Source organism: Stigmatopora nigra, chromosome 12 (genome assembly GCF_051989575.1).
Source record: "Stigmatopora nigra isolate UIUO_SnigA chromosome 12, RoL_Snig_1.1, whole genome shotgun sequence".
In the NCBI taxonomy this organism is placed as follows: domain Eukaryota; kingdom Metazoa; phylum Chordata; class Actinopteri; order Syngnathiformes; family Syngnathidae; genus Stigmatopora; species Stigmatopora nigra.
The window spans coordinates 9,926,899-9,947,095 of record NC_135519.1 but is presented as its reverse complement, the minus strand read 5'-3'; the positions used below and the strand labels follow the sequence as shown (position 1 = coordinate 9,947,095).

General features: G+C 40.8%; 2 protein-coding genes across 8 annotated transcripts in view; both read left to right on the top strand.

Moving 5' to 3' along the window:
- camkmt (calmodulin-lysine N-methyltransferase) overlaps positions 1-13,693 on the top strand; it is a 115,030-nt gene extending 101,337 nt beyond the window's left edge. For all 7 annotated transcript variants that reach the window (XR_013328079.1, XR_013328077.1, XR_013328078.1 and 4 more), the window contains one exon: positions 4,969-13,693. The gene's annotated coding sequence lies outside the window, so the exon portion shown is untranslated. The remainder of the gene's footprint in view (positions 1-4,968) is intronic.
- Positions 13,694-16,382: 2,689 nt separating this feature from the next.
- Positions 16,383-19,907, top strand: six3a (SIX homeobox 3a). The gene is made up of 2 exons (XM_077729756.1): positions 16,383-17,486; positions 18,766-19,907. Exons 1-2 carry the CDS (start codon positions 16,795-16,797, stop codon positions 18,956-18,958), a joined length of 885 nt encoding a protein of 294 aa, XP_077585882.1. The 5' UTR covers positions 16,383-16,794; the 3' UTR covers positions 18,959-19,907.
- Positions 19,908-20,197: the final 290 nt, after the last annotated feature.

Here is a 20,197-nt window from a genome sequence, read left to right as displayed (position 1 = left end):
AGGCCGAGGCAAGGGCGCAAGCTGTAATTACAAAGATACAGCTCTGTCCACGCATACAAACCAGTGCAGGGGAGATGAATTTTTCACTTCTTGCGCATGGGCTTCATCTCCACCGCCTCTCTCGCTCCTGCTCGCTCAAGCAGACCAACCAGTGCGGTCAACATGGCCGCTCTCCTCTCCTGTCCGCACAGATAACCGAGCGCAAGGCAGCACGGCGACACACTCTCAATGAAATGCATTAGTGGCACCATTTGAATTGACAATGTAATTTGCCACCTCTTCTTCTGCTCTCTATCGGTCCGCGCCACTCAGCCTTCGTTTACTTGGGAACGAGAAGAAGCAGGCGAGGCCTGCGGCAGCCTGAGTTTCCGTCATGAATATGTTTAACACTGGAATCATTGCTCTTCCCAATTTAGGGGGGAAAAAGTCTAGCTCGTTTTAGAATTACTCTCATTTCTTTGATTAAAATTACAAAGTGACTTTTTAAGTGATCTTAAATGGTAACGCTACAAAACACAAAGCTGCAGCCCACATTTGATGGATTTTGCAAACTCCAGTTCAAAACGTGCTTAATTTGTACATTTAATTTTAACTTTCCTTAGACCGATTTGATCTTTTAAAATGGATGGCTCTTTTCTATTGAAAATTCATCATCCTGTAAAAGGCGAACTTGCATAAGTTGTTTTTTTCTCTTTCATTTCTACACATACATCTGCTGAAGACTTTGATATGTTTTGTGTTATTTTTATTGTTATTTTATTACGGGAAAAATTGGTGTGTATATGCAAAAGGTAATCGTTTCACAGCAAAATCACGCCCCCAAAAAGTTTTTGAAACCGACGATTAATACGATAAATGTTATGCTTTGTTCAACAAACCCTATTTTTCTTTTCTTCTTTCTTATCTATTTTTTTTTAATCAACTGACCATGAACACCGAAACTGACTAGGGACAAATCCTCTGCGAATGAAGAACATTTTAATTTGAACTCATGTCAAAGTCCAACTGCGTTCGAGCCCTCATAAAAGTGTGTCACGTGACCACGCATGTGCAGTGTGCCATCACGGTCGATGGTTGCCACGCACGTCAGCTAGAGTTATTTGACAGGTGAGACACAGGAATACACCTCTCCTCCATTTTCCTCATTTGACTGCCACTAACTCTCCCTCTTGACAGCTTTGGCCTTGGGCCCGGATCCTCATTTCACAGCATAATTGAGCTATACGAGCTACATAAGCTAAAAAGCGTAATCGTCGCTCCCTGTTGTTTAAGCGACTGATTGTCGGTCTTGAGTGCGAGAAACCCAAACCGGCCCATTGTGCAAGAGGTGCGGCGAGACGCTGACTGGCTCTGTGTAGACACGCACGCGCCGTCTCTGGAGCCAAATTGTTGAGATTGAATACACACGCACATGTATGATGATTACACATGCTTGACAGCACACACTCTCAGCAAAACTTGGTGTTTGTGTGTGCGGGTGTCTTCCAATCTGATTCAGATGGACAGGATGCTTAGGAGGCTTGCTGCTCACTGTAATTACACACACTTGAGAAATGTCGACTCTCTACATTGGAGAGGAGGGTGTAAACAATGCTCTCCCTCTCTCTCTCTCTCTCTCTCTCTCTCTCTGTCTCACACACACACACACACGTTTGTACTCACACCTGACATTCTTGCAAAGATTAGCAGTACACACCTTTTTGTTGCTATGGAATCCAATCTGGGGGATGGAGAAAATCAGACATACTACATGTAAAGAAGAATCTCTCTTTAATCAGATTTGACAACTTCTTGAGGCTCATTAAAAGTTGCGAGGGTTTTCGTCGTAGCAACGGCCAGACACAGATTATTGTCTGGAAAAAGACATATACACATTTCAAGGAAGGTGCCATTTGATATTATGTCTAACCCTCAAATTAAGCTTTAGCCTCATCAAATTACTAAGAAAGGAAGCCAAAACCATAGAAACAGCTCTCAACAGGTGAAATACCGTGCAATTAAAATATGCATAGTGTCTAACCACAATTTGTGGTTGGAATGAGCAATCTGATGCGACAATTTGTGGTTTTGTTATCATCCGGTCATGCAGATCACATTGGAAATATTGTTTTTGTCATTTTTCTTGAGGAAAAACTCCAGTGTGCTATTTGAGTGAAGCAAAACAACTTAGAAAATTTGCTTTGTATATTTTGAAACCCACATCTTCATTTTTCTTTACTTTAATTTGCCTGTCACCTGCACATAAGTAAAATGTGTCACTGGATTAAGAGAGACAAAAGCATTGTTTTTTCAGTGTCAAATGACCCCAAGCTTTATTTATATAACTGTAAACCTAAAGGCAGACATTTGATACGCAAATCCTAAAGTATAATATCATTAATACTTTTATTATTATTATGCTGTATTTTTATACCCTGCAATATGTACAGTCATTTTTTTGTTAAAATTGCTAATTCTGTATTTTTAATTTGCGTTGGAGGGATTGTGCACCATAAGGATTTTCTTGTAAATGTTGGTAAACACAGCGCTATAAGAGTGCCAGCATGCCTTAAGGGTAGAAAAAGGACGACTGCATAGTGTGCAAAAACATCCTGAAATTCAGTCACTGACTTCTTTATCTTCATTGTTCATTCTCGTCAGCACCTTCATGTCAGCCACGTACGTTTACACGTACTTATTAAGACCCAGTAGCGTGTCCCTTCCCTGTGTTTATGCATGTCCCTGACCTCCCGCCCCGAGGCAAACGCTCTCGCCTTTTAGCATAACAAGTGTGCGCCTTGCCGTCCGGGGTCCACGGTCATTATACAGCACCCCACCGTCCGTGCATTCCCAGGCTCCTCCCCGCCACCCCCGGGTGTCCCGCATGGCACAGTTGTCAAAAGTGTTTTCATTAAGGCGCTCCATTTTGCGTACCACTGTGATTTGCATGTGTTCTTTTTAAATAGTTTTTAAAAGGCCAGTCGCCCACCCCCCCTCGAGTTGAATGCCGCTTCGGTACAACTATTAAGTAGCGAGGCACTGCCGAACGAACGGACGATGTCGTGCCATTTCAATTTCGTGACGACGGGATGGCGGCATGATGCACTGACTCGCCACCTCGGCCCCCGTGGAGCCATTGCACCACATTTCCATGGCCTTATTGCTTTTGCATAGTGTTTGTGATTGCTCGGTTGCCCCCCTTGCTGAACTCTCAAAACAAATTAATTGCGTCTCTCTTGATCTAGAAACAATTACCATTCCGCTGACTTCTTCTCTGGTTGTCGGGGTGGCTGTTCCCAAAGTCCTTGAAGCAGCACGCCGGCGTTTTATCGCTTTAAGATGCCGTGACCCCTCCGCAACTAGGGCCCTTCTCCACTTATAATGAACAATTATGCAACCTCACTTATATGAAGACATTATTAAGAGATGAAGGGACTTAATTTCATTTACGTCATTTAAAACTGCAATTGCGCAGTTTGTCTCACACATGGATTACAGTTCGGTCCCAAGCTACTTAAATTCAAGATTATTCATTACATTTTAAAGGGGACATAAAGTATTGTAAATGTAGTTTTTCTTTTGAACCCTTTTGGGGATAGTAGTAGTCATTACAGTAGACAGCTATTCAAAAGTTGACGCTTACAACTTTTAACCCTTTATAGTCCCCCTATCAACCGAGGGGGTACTTTACTAAATTAGATAAATTAGACTTCCCTGACGATTGTATGATAGTTAAAGATGTTACAAAGCATTCTTATGTCTGAAGCCTTTCTTTTTAATCCAATCAATTAATGATACTTCTCCAATTGTAGTGATTTTTGTGGTTATTAGTTGATGCAGTCATTACCCATTAGATAATAGGGTTCAACTTTAGTTGTTGTACCCTAAATGTGGCGAAATATTGTAATACTATTGTAAGTATTTGATGTCTTCTATTTATATTAATTTAATGGAATCTTTGGTGTTAAATATCCCAGCCTCCATCTTTTTGCATAGTAATGAGATTGTCTGTCTTCAAGAGTGTAAACCGCTGGCTCAATAAGCCTTATCAGCTCTGAACTACTATGTGATCTTTGTCAACACATAGGCTTTGTCTCACTAACACTATTGTGTGTGCGGCAGAGCTTTTTCGTTGTATATGATGAAACCTGTTTTCGTAAATAAGTCGATGTGTGCTCCCACGCGCACGTGTCCGGGATTAAAACACAGGAAAGCACTACATGGTTGGATCGCTTGGGGAATCTGTGGAAGACATCTGGTGGCCTTTTCTGATATGTCTTCACACACAAACATACTCAGAAACAGTCTTAATCTACACTCACATGTAGACTCATCTTTGATATCCTACGCGTCGCACATGAAGTAAGAGACCCCCATCCCTACAAGACCCATGCCCCTATTTGTGCTGTCCTACTTAGGTTTGAGAAAACTGCAACTCCCTTTACTCTCTCAAATGCCCTCGAATGTTCCTGATTGTTCTCAAGTCTTTGTTTGGTGGACGAGGCAGAGCGCTTTGAAAAACAAAATATCAAAAAACAAAAAAATCAGAGAGCAGAACAAAGACTGACTTTTAGACCTTCCACTTTTTCTGTCAATGCCACACAATATGATTCATATTATCTATGTGTGCATGTGTTTTATTGATGCTTCTCTGGATTCACTCTCTTAAGTTCTCAATTAGGTTGAAGTCAGGGAACAATGGCCGCACTTGGGCCTTTCTTCTTTGATAACATTAAGATTCAACAATATTTTTGGGGTTGTAGAATAGTTTCTTGCCCTGTGCTCACATTGTTTCACTGCAGTAGCTTACAGTTCTTCAAAACATACCAGCAAATGTTAAGTATTATTTGGGAAACGTCAAGAGGGGTCAATCAAATGCACCTCAATCACTTCTAAACCAGCTGTACTGACAATTGGGCTATTGGGTGGTTTATCTTCTAGTCTAGACTGACTTCTTTTCACCAAATTTTCATTCCATCTCCTTTCAAGGACACACCTTTGTTGCACTGGAAGACAGATCTCGGATCAAAGAAAAGCATTGTGTCAAAAATTGACAAAGAGATGGTGACGAAAGACAAATTCAGATGTGGTAAGTGGAGATTTTGCACTCAGAATTTTATTTTTTTGTTTTGTTTTAACAAATTCCTTGTGACTTGAGATCTCTTAAATCTTTGAAAATAGTTCTCCATTGGTGTAGCTCCTAATTGTTTTTAATTAAAACTCTTTTGGATCGTGACGACCATAATTTGCTTTTTAAACCTGCCTAAAAATCTGAAAATCATTCAAAAATCAGACCACAAGAGTTTCTACCTATAACTCATAAATTGTGAACCCAATTGTTCTCAGTTTGTGCCTATACACTTACTTTCAAACATATCTCATGCATTTAAAAGAAAATCAACAAAATGACCTTATAGAACCTTTAAAGGTGAAGATACTGTATCTATCTGTGGTTTTAATGCCAAATTGTCCGCCAAACTACACTCAGAAGTACATGCGTTCTCTTTCTAATGTGCAAGTCGGGCTAAAGCAGATTTTATTCAGTAAAACCTTAAGTACAAAAATTGCTGGAGAAGTTTACAGTAGGATTCCTCAAAAAGGTCATGTCCATCAATCAGTTCTTTTCTTGTCACTTCCACTTGGTCTTAACATTTTGCCTGCGGGGAGCTAATATTATTTGCAACCAGGGGGGCTTTTCACGGTTTTGCATGCACTTAACACTTAACAGGTATGTGTGTGTATATGTGGGCATGTGCATGCTTCTATAGTAGTGGAGATGTGTTTAGCTTCTGCCTGTCTGCCTCCAGCAATCTGCTTGTTGAAACATATCTGCCTCATATCCAGCCATATATTATGGAAAAGGGATATTATGCTGATTATTAGCGTCATTATTAATGTTCGTTTGTTTTTTCTTGTTGATTTTTTTGTGGAGATTTCTACATTTGGTATTTTTGTTATCAAAAGTACATTGATTTAAAACTAGACAACTGAAATTAATTGGTTTTCATCATTATCATGATAAGTCAAATTAATTCCTTTACATTGTATTGCTGTAAAATTATAGTTGTAATTGATTAGACAATATTTTTAAATAGGGCCATTTTTTTTTTCATTTAAACTTCCAAGTTAAGGTTTAAATTATCTATTCATGTTGCTGCTTTGTTGTGTCTCTTCCTACAAAGCTCAAGGCTTTAATTTCCATATTATTTTCAGCTTTTTTAGGTATCACAGAGTTTCATTTCCGTAATATTATCATTGTGTTTGCATTGTAATGAAATCTGTCAGTCATTTAAAAATGACATTGGTAGAAAAGTCATAAGCATACTTTTGTAATATGATGTTATGTGATTCAACTTAGTTTGTGCATTGTTTCAAACTCAGACACAGTGTCTGTTGTGTTGTCAATCTGAGGACATGAACAACAGACTCCGTCTTGTACTTTGTAACAAGAAGCGCTAATGTGCCACATCGCTCAGGTATCAGGACTTACCAAACTTTGCACTTGTATCTGGAAGATGCATGACGTGTTGTGAAAATGCATTAACAAGTGAAACGGCATTCTAGTTGAATCATGCAATATTTTCAATCATTTTTCAAGAAACTAGTGATACATTCTACATCCAGCCATTTGTGATTGGGATTTTAGATATAGCACTTGTAACAGAAGTCCTAAAACTCCTTGGAAATACAACATAGGAAGGTTTCGTCAGTTGTCTGAGTACTGTGGGTCAACGAAATTTGCGACTGTGTTGCCATAGTGTCACCGCTACTTTCACTTACATGAAATTTGCACCACTTAGAAAAAGAAGTGTCATGCTGCGGCTTTAGGTGATAATGACCGGGCTAAACATATTCAGTCTCTACAACGAGCACGAGGATATGAGACTTGTACAGGCTCAGATTGTTTCACGTGGTGATTAGTGGTTTGGCCTTTGAGGAGAGAACTGGCGATTTCTCATTACCTGCCTAGCCGCCACTGGAAAAGGCTACACTTAGTCCATTACAGATTGTTTTTTTCCTCCACATTTCTTCACCGTGACATTTGAGAGTTGCGGCGAAAGCACGCACCGCCTCGGATTCCCCCTCCCCACTTACATGGTTTCCACTTAGGCTAGGTAGGGAAAGCCGGACCACCATCGCTTCGTAGAAATGTACTTCATTCACCAAGGTGAACTGTACTCAGCTGATAAATACACTTGCCTGAATGTCAGCAAATGTCACTCAAGAAGACATTTGCCGCTACTTTAATAGCCTCTCCCGGCAACACGCTGACTGGTGAAAATAAAAGAGGGAGGAGTTATAGTCCAGATGCACCTGTACAGCAAGACGTTACTAAACAACTAAGACGAACGTTTCTGCATGCTTGAGCAATGAAGCCACCTGAGACTCTCCAGACGAGTTTGTACGCGCACATTAAACACAGATGAAATGATCTTACCTTTTCTACTTACATACTTAAACATGAGACTTTGATGAAGGAAAAGTACATGAGTACACAAGTTTCTGCCTTTCTAAATTTCCAGGTTTTGAATGACATGGCCATTATGTACAATGAAGCAGAAATTAAAGATAATAAGGAAATTATCTGGCTCAAACCTGGTTTTACTTTTAAAGTTCCAAGGAAAAGTTTGAGTTCTCAAATTTGGCTTTAAAATTGGAGATTTAAGCGAGCATTAAAAGTCACCTTGCATTAGTTTTTTTACATCACTTTTCTCAACCGAGTGGCCTAGTGGCCGAGTGGTTGGAGCGTCGGCCTCACACTTCTTGGGTTTTAACCCTTTTTCAACATTAAACTCTATCAGTCTTCCATTGTCACTATCCAAAGTGAAAGAGTATTTCAGATAAAGTGCCAATATATGATTTTATTATCATAGCCAACCTAATATGACGCTGTTTATGTTGGCTTGACTTCATCATCTCTTTAATAACAAGCCATTAGGCAATAAAACACTAAAACAGGGTAAAAGGTGAATGTTTTGAGTTGAGGAAAATGAACACGGATTAAACAATACGAGAGAACTATTATGAACTATTATTATGTATTGGGGCTAAGGTGATACGGTGTGGCAGCATATTCCGAGAACAAGTGTATAAACTCTCGTGTTAATCCTAAATTAAATATGTATTCAAAAAAGGGATTATGGTGTCCAGTTTCAGAAAAGAAACCACTCACTTGCACCAAAGGTAATTTGTAACCTTAGCAACCGCTTGTGGAAAATGAATAGGGGATTAGAATTGGCTGTGCCTAACACAATGTTCTTGCTCAAAGTAACTATAAAAGAAAAGTAATGAATGTCATGAAAAATTGCATGATTTAATTTCATAAAATACTCGCTCATCTTGAGTTGAATGGGTTTTCTAGTTTGTGTGCGCGCATGTTTTTCATTTTCAAGTCCTCTAAGTAGATGGTGTATTTTACCGTTGATTATTAGTCAAGGCAACAGCACGCACTGGGACCATAGCTTTTGTTAAGTGCTCTCATCGTGGTTGGAAAATGTGTCATTTAAACAAAATGTGCTTTTCTCACATTGCAGTGATTCATCTATACCAAAGAGACTTTGCGTACATTCTGTTAGGATATGTATATAATTTTATCTTTGATACAATCCACAGTAAAAATTATGAATCACAAAGTACTTTTGTGCTGAATGCACTATAGGTATCACAGTTTGGGGACATCCTTCAGATTTAATTCATTCAATCGCAGTGGCAGTCCGGGAATTTCCTAGTGACGCCTTCAGCTGTCGGAATCAACCCAACCCTCAAAACTATTTTATGGCTATAAAACCTCTACTCCAGCTACAGCTGCGACACATAAAAAGTTCAATAATAACCTCATACAATTGAAATATTGTAATTTCATCTTTGGGAAAACACATTTTCTCTCAAAGTAAGTCATGAATGAGTTTAGTGAGGACAAAAAAGCAGGAGTTTTGATTAATTTCATCATTCAATGAGAAAATTAAGACAAACATTTGTCTATTTGTGGATGTACTGCATGTACTTGATATGTTTTTGTAAAATGTATTTGTTTTGTTGCCTTATCTTTTGATGTAGTGCATGTGAATACAGTAAAGCCGCTTATTGAATTTTTATTAACACATGCTGTATTCACAAGGAATACTCTGTGTGTATGTATATAATAACAGTGGCAAGAAACCACATAACATGAAAGATCAGTATGATTTTCCAGTAAGCCTTCACAAATTGTTACTGTGCGTGCATGTGTTTGATTGGTCATCACTTTCTATAAGGATAGAACATCTCTGCATTTGTGAACTTTATTAAGGGAGGGTCTTCACTTGCATCCTCACGCACGAGTCTCATATTTCAGAAGTGTGTATTCAGTAGTGGCGAGCTTAACTTGGGCCTTCATTTCTTGGGCCTTGGGTGGGATCTTGGGTTCCGACCTAATTTTCTGAAAATACAATTAATATATTAAATAAAATCAGCATGTGAAATTAGGAAAAGAGATTTCTAGGAATTAATAATCCAATTTAATGGTACAATTGAGTAACAAAAACATGTCAATGTTTCTGAAATTGTATGAACCAGAAGAGAAGGCCTTATAAGATCCATGTGATGCCCAAAATGTGAGCCAACTGCACACATTTTAAAATCTAGCCATGAATTGAAACATTTTTCATGTCTAAAAAATACTGAATCTTGGCCTTAACACAATTTCTTACAAACTATTACAGCAGAATTATATCTTTTGTCAATTAATTCCTTTAAAACACTTTTTGAAAGAATCCAAGCAATTATACGTGATGAAAAAAATATATATTGATTTGGGCTTTGTCATCTGTCACCCACGATAAACTATGCAACCACAAATAGTCACAGAGCTGATTATGCATAGGTTTTATTACCCTTATATTTAAATATTTTCTATTAATTTTAAATACATAATGCAGTTAGTTTTTGAACCAAGTAAGGTTAATCCTCTTGACCTGGTCATAATTATCATAAAGACATAGTAACAGTTTCTCTGAGATATAACATGTATACACAAAAATGGCAATGATAAAAATGAATTGCAAATTTCCAAGAGAAAATTGTGCAAATAGATCAATATCACTGATTGTTATTCTCTTTACATATATGTGGATGTGTTTCATTAAAAATGCATTACTCACTCTTTATAATGAATCATACATACATCATAAAACCTTGAGGGTGAGCAGCAAGTTGCATGCCACACCAGCTAAAAATAGAAGTAACAAACAAAAAATTTCTCAGGGATGTCGAATGCTAAGCTGCCTTGTCCTGCATGACGTGTGGATGATGCTCAGTTTCCTGTCGGTAGGCTTGGTGGGGGTTGGTGGTGGGGAGTGGAGGACATTTCATAAACGCTCCAAAACAAACACGGGCCTGTGGGGTGGAGAAGAGTGGAAAGACATCCGTCTGTATAGGAAGGAAGGTTACTTGTGGGGGTTGTTTGGGTGGGTTGGCTGGCTGGTTGGTTGTGTGGGGGTCACATAGAAGTCTGGGTTTAACCTCGCCATGAACCCATGACCTCACCTTCCGACGACTTCCCATTACCTCTGCACGACATTTACAAGGGGCTTGGGGAGGGGGTTCATCCCCAGAGATCATGGTGCTGCAAACACCATATCTTTCCTTGTTTAAAATGTATTAATGCAATTGAAAATTCATGCACATGTAAAACAGAATAGAACTAGTTAAGTCAAAACATTTGACAAAAAAACATGACTAAGTTAAGTTTTTTTTTTCCCCAATCAACATCATAAGGACACCTATAATCACGAAGGCCCTTCTCAAAATCCCACTCAGGTGCCATTTCTCCTTTGCTCATAGTCAGCAGGCGTTCATTCATGAATTATATTTTTTGCACATGTAGTCAATCCATTATATCAGTTGTGTGGACAGTTCTGCACGCCTTAAAACACTGACAATTATGATCATTTTACATGACCTGTAAAAAAGGATCTCCCATGTATTCACGTCACGTGATTCATGCTTGTATAATTGATGATTTTTTCTTCTTAATGACCAAAATATTACAACCCACTCTACCCTGTAGTATAAAAGCACAACAATATGGTTTTATTAGTATGAATATTTATGTTTGGTCTTGTATTTTAGCCCATATGTCACACACTGGAGGGTTTTTTTATGTGTGAAATGTTAAAAGAGGACGAGTCAAGTGGGTGTAAAAATGGTTGTGGGCGCCTGATGATGAGACGTGGAGGTGGAGGTGGGGGTCGCCAACGGGAGACGCACAAGTGCAGCTGCCACGCATCAATGTTTGATAAGCGTTCAGGATAATGGCTCGTCTCTTAAATGCCCGTAAATATTCTCGGTCGCGCTATGACATCTGCCACGGACACTCAAGATGAATCAACACCTTGCAATAAGAAGCCAAATGTGTCAATGAGTCCACGCTGCAGGTCCACGGCGAGTTGAGCATTGAAGCCAGGCGGGCTTATCGCAGTGCACGCGTGAACGAGCCTCACGCGTGCAGGAAAACATGCTGGTTTCAATGGCAGCAAGAAAGACACACGCATGCACATACTACACACACAAACCTCGGTCAAACCGGCGGCCGAGTGGTTACCTCCAGCACCCCACCCCCTCCCATACTCCCTTGTGAGGATTTTTTTTTTTTTTAAATGAGGGTTTTTTCTCGGCACGGTAACATTAAAAAAGTTAGTTTCTGGATGAATTAGAAAATCCTTCTATATTTTTCAGATCTGTGGGGCCTTTTATTATTATTATTATAAAAATGCGTCAATTTCAAACACCATACTATTAATTTCTGCCAATTTCCATTATAATCCCATTAGCAGACTCATAATCAGTATCAATTATCATTTCTGTTTGTATTTATATATTTTTCCTGTGGTTTTTTTCCCTAAAGCGTCAGCTGTATGGTTTTTGAGATGACTAATCACACAGTACTATATATCAATTCACATTATTATTATTGTACAAAAATCGTACAAATAGTATTCAAATAATAATCAATAATAGCACTACAGTATACAATTTGGCAACAAAAGGTATAGTGTTTTTATTTTTGCTGCAGCAGCACTGCAAACCCCAACCATATCAATAAGCATATTGAAATAAAAAGCCCAACATAATTGGGAATATAAATCCCCAGGAGCTGTTCTTAACCTGAAGACGTAAAACGCTTGTGATTGCTTCTGATTGGCTGCTTGAACTCCGCGTTGATTTGATGAATAATTTCATTACTATGACTCTTATTCCACGAGAAGAAAACAGGAGTACCTAGAGGAAACCCACACCAGAACAGTGAGGCCGACGCATGTCATTCAACCCTGAACTTTCCTTTCTTGGTTGGAAAATAAATTCACAGTCGATCACGTGTTACTGAGCATCATATGTAAAGCTGGGGGCCCCTCATCTGATGTGTTTACTTGGGTGTCTCCACATCAGAGCATTTACCTGGAAGAGTGAGCACCATGCAAACACCCTACAGGCTCTTCATGGTCGTTTTCATGATATTGTTTTGGTTATTGTTATGATATTGCTACATTTGCATGCTCTGATTTTTAAGTGCATCAGTTCAACTTTCTAAATTCTAAATATCTAAATCGATAACAGAATTCTTGGACTTAATCCAAATCCTGAACTTATTTTTATATGTGATTTTTCTCTTTAGAGGAGTTATAGTGTTAGTAACTCAACATTGTTGTATTCTCCTCATGTACTGTTAAAATAGACTCCAATGTGACCCGATCACCTGTGTTTCTTGTGGTGGGGCCAACCGAGCATTGGAACGGTGGGGCCTAATTGATTTTTAAGTGGAGAGGTAAAGAAGGGGAAGTACAAGAGGGGGCGATGATTGAGGGGCCAACACTCAAACCTGCAGACCCAAACTCTGTGTCTCTACCTGAATTTATGCACTATCATGGAGGGATGGGTACAACCCCCTGATCCAACTGCCGACATATACCACCAAATACTAACGTGACTGCAGCTCCCAGGGTGTGTCACAAAATCGTATAGAAAGAGGATTAATAGTCCGGCGCTTGCATGGTGCAGGTTGAGTTAAATTAAACGTCCTTTTGCAAGGGCATTGAGTCAGCTTGTCAAGCCTTATTCCGCACACAATGGTGGATCCATCACGTTGCTGACCCACCACACTGCAAAGAACCCCACTCCCATGCCCAAATGTCTCCCTCCCAGAAAAAAACAAACAGAGAAATACATGCCAATCTTTTCTGTAAATGACTTTCAGATCGGCAATAATAAGACCTAAGACACCTTTATTGTGTGTATATATATATTAATATATATATATATATATATGTATGTGGGTGTGTATTCTGGAGATACAGTATACATACAGCATGTACAAATATGCATCATTACATCACTTTAGAAGTTGCCACAAATTACATCTTAATGTTGAGAATAGAATTTCTTTTTCGTGAGTTGGGTAGGGTGGGCTCATTAATTGTCGCTAACAAGCCGTGTAAATACACTGATTGGACAGCTCCAATACAAGCGCACGGCCCTGCCAGGAAGTGCCCCTAATGAGAGCACACAATGCAAACTATACAGAAGAAGGAGGCGGAGGAGGTAGAGGAGGAGGAGAGAGAAATGAGAAGAAGAAAAGAGGTAGAGCAATTTTAGAAACTTTTGTTGCATGTTCTATAGACGTCATCAAATGTACTTTTTTTTAAAAAAACATTTTGCTTGCTTTTTGATAATCATGTGTAGACAATGTGATTAAATAAAAATCAAAAAGGCAAGTAAATGTTTAATAAAACAAAAACAATATATATAATATATATATATTTATACATACACATACATATACATACATATATATATATACATACATATATATACATATATATACATACACATATATATACAACAATAAATAAATGAGCATTAAAGTGACATTGTAGCATGGACATTTTATGTACTGGAAAATGATGGAAGACTTGAACGTTGCAGAATTATGTTTAAATATTTTATTGAATTAACACTAGTGATAATACACATCCAAACCTAAAAAAAAAAACGATTACAATAAAAATAACCAATTGTAGGCGTCGCCTTGATTTTGTCGTATTTTTGCATCCATTACAGAATTTTACATAGCAATGAAGCAGCAAAAAAAGTTGACTTTGTCAGCGATACTCACATGGTGACGCTCTCGAAATGAAAATGCAGCCGAGTCCACACAAAGCGGGTTCAGGGTCAGACTTCAACACAAAAGCTGGATTAATTACTCTTAAATTAATTATTCATATAGGCACATAAGGAGAAAATAGCAACACCAAAATGGGCACTCAAAGTTGCATTAAACCACTTTCTTGCAATACTGAGCATTAAATAAAATATTTGGAAGAAACGCTATGATGATTGTGTCTTACCTTCTCTGCATGCTGCTGCGTCCATGTGTGCAAGATGATGTGGCCATGCAAGCAGACCCCTCTCTCATGTGTGTGTGTGTGTGCTTACACACACACATACACACACGAGAGGGGGGGGGGGTCTTACATCTCTTGCCTGCACTTTTTTCCCTCATAGCACTTTTTTGTTAACTCTCTCTATCAGCATTGCCTGTTTGCCCAGCAATTAAAGTAAAGAGATGCTCTTGCAGGGTGTGTGTATGAGAGGGTTGGGGTGGGGGGCTCAAATGTGTGACAAGATTTTAGTCACAAGCCACATCTTAACACACTTTTGCAATAGTCTAACGACTATAACAATAGTTGTCCCATCCAGTATAGGGCATGTGTTTGTGTTCCATATAAATCCAGTGTGTGTGTGTGTGTGCATTGTGGAACGAGTCAGAGGCAAAACCCCCGCCCGGACCCCCCGCACCCCCTGCTGTTCACAACATTGAGCAAGCCTTCGGATAAACACACAATTAGCGGCAGGTGAATAAACTTGTTTGGTGGGGGTGTTAATTACATGCTTAACGTAAACAAAAGGGGCGTAGAAGAATGTGAATTATTAGCAGAGCCCTCCACCATCGCCGCCCCCCTCTCCATTCAGGTTTTACATTTCAACTCTTGTCCACTCCAGCAGCGATTTCCGAATTGCCTGCGAGGGGTTGAACGCGACCACTAACACCCCCCCAAAAGAGGCTCCACTAAAACATAATGCTAGATAATACCTGCGGCTTTCCTCTGAATGGTGGACCACTAAATTGGTGCACCAGGAGAGCCGGTCAGGTAGGAGGCTTTGCATTAGGAGGGCTAAGCCCTTCACTTGTAACTTCATTTGGGTGAGGCGCATAGAAGGCTTGCAGGGTTTAAACCCAGCGTGAAAATACCAGCCTTTTACTTCCACTCCACGGAGCCCCCCGCCCCCTCTTTCCAAGCGCTGCTATTTGGAATGACTTGGTAGAATGTGGAAACTCACCGAAAGTGTCCTGCCGGTGCAACCGGATGGCCCCGATTTGCGAAAAAAGTCCGTGCGCTTGTCCGTGCCTCAGTTGCGTTTTTTTTTTTTGCACACGCTGCTGTCTCGTCCATCCTTGTCCGGGCTGTAAGAAAAGAAGGGAACAAGTTTTGAATTCCACCACGATTTGCAGCAAAGGCGGCTTAGGATCATTATGTCAGCTTTCTGCAGGTCGGATTAGGCGTCTGGAATCGCGTCGGGCCCCCACGCAGTAGAACCAGCAGCAAAAAGGACGGCTCACAATGCCCCGGTGCGATTTTAACACCCTTGTCTAAATATGAGCCGCAAACATGAAAATCACACCGTCGCGGCTACCGCACTAAGCTGAGTCCTGTGACCGTGGATGTGGACATGGATCGCGTCTTTAGCCTTTGGATCACGCTGAGGGGAGGAGGCGTGCGGGGAAGGGGGGCGTTGTTTCCACCAAAAGTCACACATGAACACAGCTCTTTCCTATTTGGTATTGATTTTTGAGGTTTGTTCATGTTTCTTGGGAGGAGCGAGAGAAAGAGGTAGGAGGGACCGACCGATGCGAGCGTCGCGGCCCGGGACGCGAAGCACAGGAGGCGGCGTCACTTTGCAGAGTGCGCCGGTAATAACAGCCGCTCCGGAAGACGCACCTATCACGGATAACACACACAAAAACACAAGAAATAAACATTAAAAGCATTTTTTAAGTAAAACTCTCCTCCCCAGTTGGAAGCACTGAAAAAAATACAGCAGAAATAAACATTAAAAGCATTTTTATGGCAAACTCTCCTCCCTAGTTAGAAGCTATTGGCCGTCCACTTGCCCCCCTTATTTAAAAAGCCCCTTTTTGCCGTCACCCACCCCACCGTGCACATCCTCCCATTTTTTGGGGCGCTTTAACGAGCCTCGTTAAAGATGGCAGTAATATTCCAGCCTCTAATTGCTCATTCCGTGCAGCAGATAGGCTCTGATGGAGGCTGGGATGTATAAAAGGGAGGGAGTGGGGGACGGGCCGGGGGCGGGGGTTGCCGTGGCGATGGAAGACTCCGATAACCCCCGTGCGCGCGGCACTGGTGGTGAAAGCCTCGCGCTACGTACTGGCTAATGATTGGCACGCTTGACAGTGATTGGCAGCGCTGCCATGGTAACGGCGCGGCGACACCAAGAAGACCAATAGAAAAGGGAAACAAAATGTTTCAATGCTACACTCAACGGCGGATTTAGGGGGGAGATATTATGAGGCTGGTGTCATTAGGCGATAGCCATTGAATCATTCGATCTGCTTTTTTTTCTTCCTCCTCTCCTCTCCTTCTTTTTCTCTTCTTCTTCTTCTTCTTCCTCACGAGCGCAACTTCGCCGTGGCTCCTCTGCAAGGGGTTTTCGCCCCCTCTTTTTTCTCCGTAATTTGGCTTTCTCTCTCAGGTCATTTCCATGGTTTTCCGATCGCCTTTAGAGCTTTATCCCTCCCATTTCTTCCTGCCAAACTTCGCTGATCGCCCCCTGCTCCTGGCGAACAGCGCACCCGCCGCCAGGTCCCCGGAAGACTTGTCCATGTTCCAGCTACCCACCCTCAACTTCTCGCCGGAGCAGGTGGCGAGCGTCTGCGAGACGCTGGAGGAAACCGGCGACATCGAGCGGCTGGGTCGCTTCCTCTGGTCCCTGCCCGTGGCTCCCGGAGCCTGCGAGGCCATCAACAAACATGAGTCCATCCTGCGCGCCCGCGCCGTGGTGGCTTTCCACACGGGCAACTTCAGGGACCTCTACCACATCCTGGAGAACCACAAGTTCACCAAAGACTCGCACGGCAAACTGCAGGCCATGTGGCTGGAGGCGCACTATCAGGAGGCCGAGAAGCTGCGCGGACGCCCACTCGGTCCCGTGGACAAGTACCGCGTGCGGAAGAAGTTCCCTCTGCCTCGGACCATCTGGGACGGCGAGCAGAAGACGCACTGTTTCAAGGAGCGAACGCGAAGCCTGTTGCGGGAGTGGTACCTGCAGGACCCTTACCCGAATCCCAGCAAGAAAAGGGAACTGGCGCAAGCCACTGGACTCACTCCCACACAGGTCGGAAACTGGTTTAAGAACCGGAGGCAACGAGACAGAGCCGCGGCAGCTAAAAACAGGTTGGTACTGGCCGATTTTAATCCTCACTTTCCACCCGTAAAACGGGAGACGACGGGCAGGCGCACAATCGAGGCTGTCCGGCTGGAGAGCAGCTTGAGGCGGTCACTGACTTGTTGAAAAGCGCTAGCGTTTTGTCGTCTAAAAAGAGAGAAAAGTCTAATCATTTACATTTTAACAACCAACAACATATTGCAATACGGTTGCATTTGATTCCCGTGGTTTATAAATGCATTTAAATTCATCCAACAGAAACACGGTTCAAAATAACAAGCGTAAAATTATAACTATCTAACTTTCTCATGTTTTGATGTAATTATAAATACAATATAGCTTTTTCTGATTTTGGTTTAGACAGCCAGTGCTCTTTATTTGTTTTTATTTTTTACTCAACCCATATATTAAATGATTTTAATATTTTTTTAAACTATAATAACTACAAAATACTGTTAGATGTTCACGTTACCTTGCTCAAATAATTGATTCACCCCCAGACCTTAATAAATCTAAAATCATTGTTGTCAATACTCAGTCGCTTTATTACTCATATGTATAAATATATGAATATATAAATAAATCAAAATACACATGCACACTATTTGCTGCACTTTAATGTCACTTTGCAGTTATCTAGGAAGATTATCCCGTCCAGAGGATAATAGAAATATCATTGAAATATTTAAAAGCATTTGCAGACTAGGCTGTATTCATACCATTAAGCATGGTATCACTGCACTGCAAAATAATTGATTAAAAAAGCAACAACAGTACAATAAGAGATGATCTGGAAGCCATATGAAAGGCATTCTTAATACTGCCTATATATTTCCTCACTGGTATCATTATATTATCCCATGCGCGGTGGAGTTATTATCATGAGTGGATTGCAGATACACATTTAGGATAATTGCAACAACCTCCACGTCACATATTCATGGCTCAAAAAATAAGAAAAACGTGTGCTACACTATTGTAGAATACAAGATGGAACAAATAATTCATATATTTCACATGCACCGACTTTTCCTGCAACATTGGCTCCAAACAGTGTCTTATTTTGTACCCCAAAAGCGGTTTAATAAGTGTCAGGCATGCATGCGTGGCTGCTTGGGGCCGGCTACAGGGTGGTATAAAGAAAAAAAGATTTGCACTCTTATTTTGCAAGAGGGGAGCCCAATGAGGAGGGGTGAAAAGGGGGCACATTCTCAAAAGTCTAATTGCCATTTCGCTCCCTGTTTGGCTGCTCAAAATGACGCTTTTCTGGCCCGTGTGCTTTTGCAGGCTTCAGCATCAAGCGATGGGACCGGCCGGGATGAGGTCCCTCTCTGAGGCCGGCCTCACCCCTCACAGCTCGGCCGAGTCGCCCTCGACGGCGGCCAGTCCGACCACTAGCGTGTCCAGCATGACGGAAAGGGTCGACACCGGCACCTCCATCTTGTCCGTCACCTCCAGTGACTCGGAGTGTGACGTATGATACGCAGAAACTTCAACAAAAACAAACAAACAAACACAAAAAAAGAACAAGAAAAAAGAGAATTATTTACAGGGGAAAATGGACCTGGAAGGAGAAAAAAGACTTGGATGGAGGAAGAAAGGACCGATGGCTATAAATATTACATAAAAAGAGATAAAGCACGTGTTCTTTTTTCTTTATTTTTTGCTTTTTCTTCTTTTCTTTGTTTTTTTTTAAATTAAAAGCGCTTTTGGGGGAAAAAAGGACCCGATGCTATTGTCCTCTCTTCTCCTCTTCATCGCCTTTTTACACATCAAGAATACTATTGCATGAATATTCATTTTTCATGTTTTTATTTGATTTTGATTTTTTTTTTGCATCTGAAGAGCATCGAGCAGAGGGATTAAAAGCTTTTATTTTGGTGATGACATCACACAGACGAGCTGCTTTTTGATTCTGTTCTTTGTTCATAAGACAATCATTTCAAATCGTAAGCACCTTTTTTTGTTTTGAAAAGGAGAAAAATAATATTCCATTGTCACTGCCTGTGTGGGGTCAAAACAATGTATCTTTTTTTTGTATTGTTTTTTTTAAAGATGGGATGATGTGTATCTGATAAAAAAAAAAACAATGCCATCATTCTCCCGCTGTGTAATATACGTGTAGAAATATGCTTGTACATAATTATGGCTGCCCAACTGTCCCACCCACTCATGCTCTTTTCTACCCTTCTCCCTCACTTTTCTCTACTTGGTGTTTCAAATCATACATAAAATATTTCTTCCAAACTGGAAAGATGACTCATGTGCTGAAGGCCTGTCTATTCTCTATGTGACATTTACGCATATCACAACGTGGACCCTCCTTCCTCTTTCTCCTCCTCCTCACCTTCAAACAATGTTTTTATATGTGAATATCATAGGATCTTATTTGTTTTTTTTAAATAATCAAATATAATATTTAATTGAAATATTTTTGCTTGATTTTGAGTGAGTCTCTCCATCCGATAAGTGGCTGAACACATGTTCATATTGGATGATTATTGGATTGTAGGAGCATTAACGCTCATCTCTGTAGGCTTAGGCTGGACCAGGTTACACTGTCAAGGGTTGTGTGTGTGTGTGTGTGTGTGTGTGTGTGTGTGTGTGTGTGTGTGTGTGTGTGTGTGTGTGTGTGTGTGTGTGTGTGTGTGTGTGTGTGTGTGTGTGTGTGTGTGTGTGTGTGTGTGTGTGTGTGTGTGTGTGTGTGTGTGTGTGTGTC

What these genes read in the sequence shown, in the direction of transcription:
- six3a (XM_077729756.1), top strand. Translation starts at nt 16,795, where the DNA reads ATGGTTTTCCGATCGCCTTTAGAGCTTTATCCCTCCCATTTCTTCCTG. An exon ending in GCCGCGGCAGCTAAAAACAG is followed by an intron (nt 17,487 to 18,765) that starts GTTGGTACTGGC and finishes GTGCTTTTGCAG; the next exon opens with GCTTCAGCATCAAGCGATGG.